The following is a 13190-nucleotide window of genomic DNA, read 5'->3' on the forward strand; positions in this document are numbered from 1 at the left end:
CTCATGTATCCATTTTATGAACGTATAAAGTTCCAATCAATCACACAATCAAAATACAACATAATATTAACATCTCCTATGGACACGAATACATAATAAACGTTAAAGTACTTTTTATTGATTGTTATTTAGAGTATAAAGGAAGTGTCTTTGAACCCTATACGATACATCGTTTGATTATACAGATAACCGTATATAAATTTATGAACTTGTACAAAAATAAACATCACAAATACTCATAACAAAAAGAAAGCAGTTAACCAGCAATAATCATGTAAGTTATATTGAATTTATAGTCGTACAATCAATGTATATTACGCAGATTATCAAGATATAAAATCATATTTAGCACCAACACCACTAACATAGGGTTGGTAATTGCTCTTGTTATGCATAAGAATCAGTATAAAGTATAAATGACTGTTGGAAAAATATATGTTATATGACCTTCCGGTCTTTTAATTGGTGAATAATTCGAACTTTGACCCGAACTATAATTGTTATTGATGTTATAAATAATCGAATGACGTCACATCACCGGGTCCCGGCCGTCACCTGTACACCTTATTTATATACGCGAAATAAGACTTGGCCATGTTTCCCTTTGACTCAAGCTGATATTGTTGTGGTAGAAACAGGTCATACGACTTTTGTTTTTTGGATATGGAATTTATTTCACATTCGTTATTTTTCAAAAGTTACACAGCTCGCATCTTTTAGTAACTTTAAAAAATTAACTTACTCGTGTGAAATAAATTCCATATTCAACAATCACTTGTTGTGTAACCTCTATTTACACAATTATAAGCCGTACATTACCTGTTATCATTAATTCATGTCCGGCAATTTGAATAATCGATTTATGAAGTGACGGGGGATGAAACACAAATAATTAAACATGGATGGTCGAGGATAATTACACACAGCTTTAGTATTTACTTTGGAGAAGTAACAGTGACGCATTCACAGGAAACGAGTGCATTAACCCAGCACGATTTGACGTAACTAAAAGGTGGGAGGATCGTGACACTTCATTAACTGATCCTGTGTGGTAGGAATAGGACAAAAGAGACAACCAATTGTTTACAATATCAGACAGACTCTTTGATGACAGCATCAAACTGACATTTCTAAAAACAAGTGTAAAGTACAAAAGAACGGAGAGACTGGAATGGTTCTCATCACAAGAGACTGGTTATTTTGTATATAAACCAAAGCCATGTTCTTTTTATTTTACATTATAATCACAGGAGTATGTCTACAGACCATCAGTGCTAATACCATGAACGACGTGAAGACGCTGATGGCAGACCTGATGGTGAACTACTCCAGAGAAATCCGACCAGTTAAGGACCAGACTAGGCCGGTCTCTGTTGATGTCAGCATGGCCATTGTGTCCATCAATGATTTCAATGAAGTTTCCGGAGTTATTTCGGTAGTGGCCGCTCTTCTGCTTTCCTGGACAGATGAAAGTCTGGTATGGGATCCAAGTATTTACAACAATACAGCAACTCTAACATTTTCACAGAGAAAAATATGGCTTCCAAAGATGTACTTGATTAACCCAGCAAAGGACTTTAGTCCTATTAGCAATAAGCATTTTGTGGTCACCGTGGGAGCAAACGGTTTAGTCAACTGGGCACCTGGAAGTATATTTCAGGCAACATGTACACCTGATGTTTCTGAATTTCCGTTTGATCGACAAACATGCACAATTCAAATCACTACATACGGATATTTAACAGAACAGGTTTGGCTCAACACAACAGACCCAACGATTAATTTAAAATATTTCTCTATTAATAGTGAATGGGATATTATATCAACAAGAACCTTCGTGGACCCATGAAACCATCGACATTGCCTCCTTTTCAATTACCGTGGACAGAAGACCGTTAAACTTCATGGTCAGTGTTGTGATACCAATATTGATGTTGGCGGTGATCAACCCATTCGTCTTCATTCTTCCGTTTAATTCCGGGGAACGAGTGTCGTATAGCATCACAGTTCTACTTGCATTCACAGTGTATATGACAGTAGTTAGTGACAGGATGCCGGCTTCGTCAGACCCAATGTCCCAACTATCGTATTATCTGCTCTCGATGTTAGGTATTAGTGTTGTCATCGTCATTGTGAACATGTTTCAAATTAGAACACACAATAAATACGACAATGACGAATCTGTTCCACAGTGGATTAAAAACTTCATTTCGTGTTTCCACAAAATTTTCCGAAATGGTAGAGTGGAATCCAATGTAAACGATCAAATGAAGCAAATTCCAGAGAGAAAGTATTCCATTAAAAGTCACACTATCATGCGTTTAGATTCAATCGATGAGACGGATAACACAAACACCATAACACAGCCAATCGAAAAGAACCGAATCCCAACTGTTCTTTCACAGAAGGAAATGATCACGTGGCATACAATTGCTAAATACGCAGACAAACTTTATTTTACTGCCTTTCTTACTTTTACTGTTTTTGAATCTCTAGCATTCTTCCTCTCAACAATCGCATGAAAGATTAGAACATACTTTTGGAAGTGAACTTTGATCGTGAATTATTTCTTGAATCATTACAATATAGGTGTACTTGTACACAGGTGTGTCATTACAATAAACATGTACATGTAAATGTACACAGGTGTGTCATTACAATAAACATGTAAATGTACACAGTTTTATCATTATAATATACATTTACACAGCTGTGTCATTACAATATACATGTACATGTGAAGTTACAATTTCTGACAGTCATTTTAACGAATTTTAGGGATCAGACAATTCAAAAAAAATTGCATGAAAATAGTATATTAATCACTGTGACAATAAATATGTTTAGAAAGTTTTAATTCTATTTCTACTGCTGTGTAGAATATTAACTAAATATATTGGTAGTTATGTATGTCTATTGATTGATATCTTAGCAGTCCTATACAAGTGTATCATCTGTTGAGCTGAGCACAGGTGCCAGACTCGTTTTATAAAATAATAACATATAGAGTACATATAAATGAGAATTATATGTACTCTATATGTTATTATTTTATAAAACGAGTCAGGCACCTGTGAGCTGAGGAGGCACTAAAAAGGTATACAGGGATTTTTCTACAATAGAAACAGGGTCCGTTAAAAGGACAAATTCCCCTGAAAAATCTTTTGAACATTCCCAAAATGAAAACAAAAATAATATAAAGGAAATATTCATCAAAGAAAAACGGAAATTTGTATGAATTTCGCTATTTTTTGTTTCTCCCAATGTCACATTTTGTCACGTAGAAATTCCAAATTCAATGAACCCTGGGCCAAGTTGAAAATTTGTAGGAAAATCCCTGGTATATTACACAGTGTATCCACTGTGGAGCTGAGTAGGAACTAATAGGTATATTACAGAGTTATCCACTCTGGGCTGAGGAGGAACTAATAGGTATATTACACAGTTTACCCACTGTGGAGCTGAGGAGGAACTAATAGGTATATTACACAGTTTACCCACTGTGGAGCTGAGGAGGAACTAATAGGTATATTACAGAGTTATCCACTGTGGCGCTGGGGAGGAACTAATAGGTATATTACAGAGTTATCCACTGTGGAGCTGAGGAGGAACTAATAGGTATATTACACAGTGTATCCACTGTGGAGCTGGGGAGGAACTAATTGGTATATTACACAGTGTATCCACTGTGGAGCTGGGGATGAACTAATAGGTATATTACAGAGTTATCCACTCTGGGCTGAGGAGGAACTAATATGTATATTACACAGTGTATCCACTGTGGGCTGAGGAGGAACTAATAGGTATATTACAGAGTTATCCACTGTGGACCTGAGGAGGAACTAATAGGTATATTACACAGTGTACCCACTGTGGAGCTGGGGAGGAACTAATAGGTATATTACACAGTATATCCACTGTGGAGCTGAGGAGGAACTAATAGGTATATTACACAGTATACCCACTTTTGAGCTGGGGATGAACTAATAGGTATATTACACAGTGTATCCACTGTGGAGCTGAGGAGGAACTAATAGGTATATTACACAGTGTACCACTGTGGAGCTGAGGAGGAACTAATAGGTATATTACACAGTGTACCCACTGTGGAGCTGGGGAGGAACTAATAGGTATATTACACAGTGTACCCACTGTGGAGCTGGGGAGGAACTAATAGGTATATTACAGAGTTATCCACTGTGGAGCTGAGGAGGAACTAATAGGTATATTACACAGTGTATCTACTGTGGAGCTGGGGAGGAACTAATAGGTATATTACAGAGTTATCCACTGTGGAGCTGGGGAGGAACTAATAGGTTTATTACACAGTGTATCCACTGTGGAGCTGGGAAGGAACTAATAGGTATATTACACAGTGTACCCACTGTGGAGCTGAGGGGGAACTAATAGGTATATTACAGTTATCCACTGTGGAGCTGGGGAGGAATTAATAGGTATATTACACAGTGTATCCACTGTGGAGCTGAGGGGGAACTAATAGGTATATTACAGTTATCCACTGTGGAGCTGGGGAGGAACTAATAGGTTTATTACACAGTGTATCCACTGTGGAGCTGGGAAGGAACTAATAGGTATATTACACAGTGTACCCACTGTGGAGCTGAGGGGGAACTAATAGGTATATTACAGTTATCCACTGTGGAGCTGGGGAGGAATTAATAGGTATATTACACAGTGTACCAACTGTGGAGCTGGGGAGGAACTAATAGTTATATTACACAGCGTACCCACTGTGGAGCTGAGGAGGAACTAATAGGTATATTACACAGTGTATCTACTGTGGAGCTGGGGAGGAACTAATAGGTATATTACAGAGTTATCCACTGTGGAGCTGGGGAGGAACTAATAGGTTTATTACACAGTGTATCCACTGTGGAGCTGGGAAGGAACTAATAGGTATATTACACAGTGTACCCACTGTGGAGCTGAGGGGGAACTAATAGGTATATTACAGTTATCCACTGTGGAGCTGGGGAGGAACTAATAGGTATATTACACCGTGTACCCACTGTGGAGCTGGGGAGGAACTAATAGGTATATTACACAGCGTACCCACTGTGGAGCTGAGGAGGAACTAATAGGTATATTACACAGTGTACCCACTGAGGAGCTGGGGAGGAACTAATAGGTATATTACAGAGTTATCCACTGTGGGCTGAGGGGGAACTAATTGGTATATTACAGAGTTATCCACTCTGGGCTGAGGAGGAACTAATAAGTATATTACACAGTGTATCAACTGTGGAGCTGAGGAGGAACTAATTGGTATATTACAGAGTTATCCACTCTGGGCTGAGGAGGAACTAATATGTATATTACACAGTGTATCCACTGTGGAGCTGAGGAGGAACTAATTGGTATATTACAGAGTTATCCACTCTGGGCTGGGGAGGAACTAATAGGTATATTACACAGTGTATCCACTGTGGAGCTGGGGATGAACTAATAGGTATATTACAGAGTTATCCACTCTGGGCTGAGGAGGAACTAATATGTATATTACACAGTGTATCCACTGTGGGCTGAGGAGGAACTAATAGGTATATTACAGAGTTATCCACTGTGGACCTGAGGAGGAACTAATAGGTATATTACACAGTGTACCCACTGTGGAGCTGGGGAGGAACTAATAGGTATATTACACAGTATATCCACTGTGGAGCTGAGGAGGAACTAATAGGTATATTACACAGTATACCCACTGTTGAGCTGGGGATGAACTAATAGGTATATTACACAGTGTATCCACTGTGGAGCTGAGGAGGAACTAATAGGTATATTACACAGTGTACCACTGTGGAGCTGAGGAGGAACTAATAGGTATATTACACAGTGTACCCACTGTGGAGCTGGGGAGGAACTAATAGGTATATTACACAGTGTACCCACTGTGGAGCTGGGGAGGAACTAATAGGTATATTACAGAGTTATCCACTGTGGAGCTGAGGAGGAACTAATAGGTATATTACACAGTGTATCTACTGTGGAGCTGGGGAGGAACTAATAGGTATATTACAGAGTTATCCACTGTGGAGCTGGGGAGGAACTAATAGGTTTATTAGTTATCCACTGTGGAGCTGGGGAGGAATTAATAGGTATATTACACAGTGTACCCACTGTGGAGCTGGGGAGGAACTAATAGGTATATTACAGAGTTATCCACTGTGGAGCTGGGGAGGAACTAATAGGTTTATTACACAGTGTATCCACTGTGGAGCTGGGAAGGAACTAATAGGTATATTACACAGTGTACCCACTGTGGAGCTGAGGGGGAACTAATAGGTATATTAGTTATCCACTGTGGAGCTGGGGAGGAATTAATAGGTATATTACACAGTGTACCCACTGTGGAGCTGGGGAGGAACTAATAGGTATATTACAGAGTTATCCACTGTGGAGCTGGGGAGGAACTAATAGGTTTATTACACAGTGTATCCACTGTGGAGCTGGGAAGGAACTAATAGGTATATTACACAGTGTACCCACTGTGGAGCTGAGGGGGAACTAATAGGTATATTACAGTTATCCACTGTGGAGCTGGGGAGGAACTAATAGGTATATTACACAGTGTACCCACTGTGGAGCTGGGGAGGAACTAATAGGTATATTACACAGCGTACCCACTGTGGAGCTGAGGAGGAACTAATAGGTATATTACACAGTGTACCCACTGAGGAGCTGGGGAGGAACTAATAGGTATATTACAGAGTTATCCACTGTGGGCTGAGGGGGAACTAATTGGTATATTACAGAGTTATCCACTCTGGGCTGAGGAGGAACTAATATGTATATTACACAGTGTATGAACTGTGGAGCTGAGGAGGAACTAATTGGTATATTACAGAGTTATCCACTCTGGGCTGAGGAGGAACTAATATGTATATTACACAGTGTATCCACTGTGGAGCTGAGGAGGAACTAATTGGTATATTACAGAGTTATCCACTCTGGGCTGGGGGGGAACTAATAGGTATATTACAGAGTTATCCACTGTGGAGCTGGGGAGGAACTAATAGGTATATTACAGAGTTATCCACTGTGGAGCTGGGGAGGAACTAATAGGTATATTACACAGTGTATCTACTGTGGAGCTGAGGAGGAACTAATAGGTATATTACAGAGTTATCCACTGTGGAGCTGGGGAGGAACTAATAGGTATATTACAGAGTTATCCACTGTGGAGCTGGGGAGGAACTAATAGGTATATTACACAGTGTATCCACTGTGGAGCTGGGGAGGAACTAATAGGTATATTACACAGTGTATCAACTGTGGAGCTGGGGAGGAAATAATAGGTATATTACAGAGTTATCCACTCTGGGCTGAGGAGGAACTAATAAGTATATTACACAGTGTACCCACTGTGGAGCTGGGGAGGAACTAATAAGTATATTACACAGTGTACCCACTGTAGAACTGGGGATATAATATGTATATTACAGAACATATATAGTAAAACTTAATATTAAACAGGAAGCATTAACTTCATATTGTCATGCTCTTATTAAGGTATCATTAGATTGAGCTTTTCTATTCTTTTTCATATTATATGCCAATGACTCTAAATAATGTTACTTTGTGTGCATAATATATTCTATTTGTGAATATAGTACATGTATGTCATGTATTTATATACATGATTTACTACAATAAACTGTATTGATATCTGTATCTACGGAATGCAACTGCATATATGATGATTTAAGGTCGATGTTGATGAAATATTCATAAACATGTTCTAAAACATCTGTTTTACTGAATAAACCTTACACACAATGCATCCAAAGACTGTGTTATCACTGAAATGAAACAGCATCCATAATGAATGCAAAAAAAACTAAATGTGTAAAGAAAGCATCTCTGATTTGGGAAGAGTAAAAGTTGCATTTAAATAATTAGGAATAAATTTACCATCTAGAAATATGTCACTACAAAGCTCCTCATCCAGCCAAAATATGGAAGCGATTGGTCCTGGAAAAAAAGAAAAGTTGTTATTCACTAAGGCTATCAAATTTTTATTATGGAAACTTATGAAAACTTAAATCATTAAAGTGATTTATCTGAATAGAAAATCACAATTCAATGTTATCCTATGCTCTGACAATTAGCATGCAACATTCATACCTTGTGAGAGAGATATTCATGTTAAATATATCTAATGTCACTCATTCTTCATGTTAATTAGATCTTTACATGGATTCTGTTCTTCAGATTTTTCAGACTGTTGAATTTAATTATATAAGTTCAAGATTGAGGAGTATTACATCAAGTGTACCCACCTGGGTCAGCCAATCCTGTTGTCTCTAACAAGACGTAGTCAAACTTTCCTTTCTTGGTCATCAAATTCTCAATGGCCTTCACCCCATTATCTCTATGTAAAAAGATCAAAATATATAATTAAGCATTTGAAGAGCAAAAATTCTCTGACATTCTATGTATTCATTATTCTAAGGCAGGACTTTTAATATAGATCAACCCTTGGAAATATCAGGGTCACTGAGGAAGATATACTGAATATTGTCACAGGAGTTTATCATGTGCTTCTACTTTTTAATAGGCCATTGAAATATGAGCAGGACCAATAATTAACATCATGAGTTATAAAACAAGCATCGTGGTTATTGCTAAAGCAATACAAGTCCCTGACCAGCCCCCACAAGCTATTATGGTCATTTTCAAGTGTCTGAAGTTTTATCCAAAATCCCCCAAGAAATCAAGTCTCTAGAGCACTGGCAATGATTTCTTAAAAAATAGTAATGGTGACCTTGATCCAACAACCTTGAAACTTAAACTTGTTAAAGACATTATGGTACTTTACATCATTACATTAGCATGTGAAGTTTTATCAAAACCCATCAAGGTCTGAAGCTGCAAAAGAACTTTGGTGTTATATATACAAATATAAGTGTATCTATAGGTATACATAATGGTAGAGTCTCCACTGACCCCTCCCCCCTCTCACCAGGTTCACCAGTAGGGGACTAACAGTGAGGTTAATTGATACTTTACCGATAGTCTTACGTAACTGATACGTACTTGACAGAACAACAGAGACAGCCATTTCTGAGTTCCAACCACTCCTCATAAAGTTCTCCCTCCTGTCCAATAGACATTGACTTCTCCACAGATTCGCCTGTAAGTACAACATTAGATTTTAATTCTTCTACAGGAAAAGTGCTTCTATTAAAATGGATTTAATTCTATATTCACTTTCAGTATCAAATATATACATGTATATATGTGTAGTGTTATTGTAGCAAAACTATACAATCACTACATCATCCCCTGCTAACAAGTAAAGGCACGGGGACTTCACACAGATTCCCATGCCAAGTCCCTGTGACTGCTTAAAATGTCATGCAAAGATCTCCTCTACAGAATATTTATACAGATTAAAAAATACACTGCAGAGCCAGTGAAATCTTTAGCACAGTAAAAATTGTTAATTGTAACTATGTCACACATCAGATGTCAAAGACCTTAGCCCAGAATACCAGATTGCTGACCAAGTAGCAAGTCTCTGGAACAACCAGAACATAATTACACCACAGATGTTGTTCAAAAGAATTAAGAATTAATCATTATGACCATATAGCCAGTGTCCCAGAGAACTACAGATACTGTTCAAAGAAATAGGACCATATAGTCACTGTCCCAGGAAATCAGACCCCAACCAGTGCCTCAGGAAGTCAGTCCAAAGACCAAATGACTTATATATATAATTATGCTAAAGAGAATCAGCATATAGGCATAAACAGATTTTTGGAAATCATCACAATTACTTGTATCTTCTAATCAATGATCAAATCATTCAATACAATATATGACATAACAACTTTCATTTCAACATATAGATTACATTTCTTTTACTTCACTCTTCACCAAAGAAAAACTTACCTTCCCCAAATTCATTCATTATGACTGCAATTTTTTTTCCATGTTGCTCAGATAAAACATAGTTCAACAGAGTTGTTTTCCCTGCACCTGAAAATATATCATAAACTTAAATGTAGCATGTGAAAAGATGAATCACAAAAAGTAAATTACTGGTAATCTCTTCAGTAAAATTAAAGAGTTGTTAAATATTACATGAACAAAGTGAGTTCCCTCAAAAAATTACGATTCACAAATATTCATCAAGGATTAAATTAACGAATTCCTTGTGACTTAAATTAAAGAGGGGAAATCCCCAAAGAACCAACGTCCATTCCGTGTAGTTTAGGAAAAAGTTCTTCTAGGTCTCAGGAGGATACCACATGGCATGCCGGGCGCTCTTACAAAGCAGAAATATCAAGGTACGAAAGAAGAGCAGCAAACATTGTTATTCAGCTTCAAAATGTAACATTCACACTAATAAATTGACATGCTCTAATGACGGCCTGCTACTAGGCCGGCCGAAACATGTCGGCAGGATCATTTTCAAACCTGGACTCTGGAGTTGCTGCCCTTCTTTCATACCTTGATCTTTGTGACTTTGATAGTATCTTGTTATAGCCTACCTAAAAATCCAGTGATCACTGTAATTGGCACCCGTGTGACCTCTGCTGGCACAAGGTCAGGCATTTCTTCCTCATCATCAGACATATCTTCACAAAATACAAAACATTTGATTAGGGTAACCATACAGCAGACATCAAATAAGAAGACAGCTGGGTCACTTACATCTGTTTTATTTTACATTTGTTGTAGAAAATTGGTCTCAATCTAAAAGCAGTGGGCTTATTTCTCAGTGGTCAATGAAACAGGTTTATAGATGTGCGAGGTGAGACACCATTTTCCTTTCTGGATTTTCATATTGAAACATGTACATCACATTTTGTTATCTGTGAAGAAGGATGGATGAATCAGCTAGTGATTTCTTCACCCACAACAAGAAATTCATGTCATCCAAACCCTAAGGTCATCTAAAGGCGATGTTCATAACCCACTGACAAACCCTTTTGTACCATCACACTGAAACACTATACATGTACGGTATGTATTTACGTCATGTATCTGTACACAGTACCATCAACACAAACCAGGTCACAATATACTGACAATTATCCATTCCCCAACATTCACAATAATGATATATCCACATGACTATATTGGTTTTGTCAATTCCAGATTTAGATTCCAGTAGACACAATCATTTAACAGTCAGATGACCAAGTTGAAAGGATAAACTCAACACCAATACATCCTATTAACACATTGAGAGAATAATTCTACATTGGATAATGATGTTTTTGTTGGGGTTTTTTTGGGTTTTTTTTTGTTGTTTTTTTTAAGCTATAGCTAGCTAGCTAAAATAATAGAAATATATTACCAGCTGTTAATATCCAGAAATGAATGGAATTTATATATGGATATCAATGATTTTTGATAAATAGTTATCTCCTCCACTTTGGATTGTCCTATACTTATCAACATGCAGTTTGCAAGCTACGTGCATTTTTATGTATGGTGCTTGGAACAGTATGCTTATGTATATATTTCCCTACATCACAGTCAGTGTCAGTAGGCAGGTAGGAAAGAACCGACACTTTCGTCGTCCAGCCTGTTAATAAACAAAGCCAAATCTAACAAACAGAGTTAGGTCAACTGATCCACACATTATAATTCCACACTCAAATCGACAACATATCATATTTCGGTGCGTAATGTAACAATATTAACCAATCTCACCTGTCATTCTCTTTCACGTGGTTTTGTTGATTGTGACAATAACACTAAGAAGAGTGAACAAAGGGGAATAACTGCATCAATATGTTCCCATCGCATACCATCGTGGGGAAATTTCCGGCAACTTTCGGTTGCGATTGATATGTTTCACTGACTGATCATGGACGTGTGATTTTTTTCTTTAAGCATATTTTATTTGCTTCAAAAGCATAAAGGATCAGACATAGAGAGGCAATTATCATGCCTGCGTTCAGAATAAACTAAGTTAGACTAAGTTAAACAAGTTATTACAAAATTACTAAGGCCTTCCACACAATACATTACATATAAATATGATAAATAGCATAATGTGATCACAATGAATACCCTTTTTTTACAAATAATTCAAAAAAATATTTATACCTATCATATTACCGAAACCTTTAACTGGATTTTTAATAACTTTGCAAACTACTAAAAATGTCTGTGTTTACATCTACTGGGGGGAGGGGGGGGGGGGGGGGGGGGCAATCAATTGTCTTTCTTTTACATTGTTTACCCTCTTATGAATCTGATATTGACGTTACATCAGTGCAAGACAATGTCGACGTGATTTCATTGTATTGTTATCGTGACGTCATATAACTGTTGAGAACGTGTGGGGTATATTCATATTGTTTCGTTAATTGCATATGGTAACTTCTGACAAAACAACAGATTTATGAAAATATCTGATCAACTCGGCTGCAACTTAGTCAGTAATTAAAGTGTAATTTTGCTTTTTTAATTCGCTTGGTCCAAAGGACTGTTAGGCTTACGACATGGCTCGGTGTCCATTCGCTATAGCTAGGTAGTCATAAACGACCGAGTGGGTGTGACCAAATTTGATCCGAGACGGAGCCTAATAACGATTTCTGCAAAATATGACTTCTAACTACGCACCCATCGAGTTATTATCTAAACATTTCGACTTCGTATCAAAGTTTTGAGTAACTATCTCGAAATTTCAACATGCAATCTAAAAAAAAAATGAATCTCAAAAGTTCGATTTTTTTTATCAAAATTTCGGGCTTTTTGCTTGTTTTGCGTATGTCAAGGAGAAGACGGATTGATATAAGTACGTGAGCATTTTTTCCCAAATTATTTTATTCTTTTCAACAAATAATTAATTTTAAAACTAAAATTGTAGTAAGTCGAAATTTTGAGATAGAAAAGCTGATGTGATTACAAATTGATTCGATAGATTTCAAAGTTATGAAATGCCAACAACGAAAATACAACTGCTTGACAGTTGTAGTAAGTGGAACATACAGGAGTTGTGTGCGAGAAAATGGGAGTGTGGAAATAATAATAATATGTGACTGATTTTGATTGACTTATGACCAATCTGATTAAAATAACGTCATAATGTGTAGTGTATAGGGCCAGAGACCTGATAGGGCCTAATGGTGATCTGTATTTTAATAAGATAAACTTATGACATTGGTGACCAGCTGTACACATGTCTGCCTGTGTCTGTTAAA

The 13190-nt window shown here is 37.3% G+C and overlaps 1 protein-coding gene across 1 annotated transcript in view; it reads right to left on the reverse strand.

The window, feature by feature from the left end:
- The window catches only part of LOC117325602 (COBW domain-containing protein 1-like), a gene marked incomplete in the record, with an annotated part of 17339 nt that extends 5559 nt beyond the window's left edge, over positions 1–11780 (reverse strand). The window contains 6 exon segments of the mRNA XM_033881946.1: positions 7933–7992; positions 8301–8392; positions 9058–9154; positions 9919–10005; positions 10521–10607; positions 11692–11780. Of these exon segments, the coding sequence (XP_033737837.1) occupies positions 7933–7992; positions 8301–8392; positions 9058–9154; positions 9919–10005; positions 10521–10607; positions 11692–11698 (430 nt within the window).
- Positions 11781–13190: the final 1410 nt, after the last annotated feature.

This window comes from Pecten maximus, chromosome 4, assembly GCF_902652985.1.
Source record: "Pecten maximus chromosome 4, xPecMax1.1, whole genome shotgun sequence".
NCBI classification, from domain to species: domain Eukaryota; kingdom Metazoa; phylum Mollusca; class Bivalvia; order Pectinida; family Pectinidae; genus Pecten; species Pecten maximus.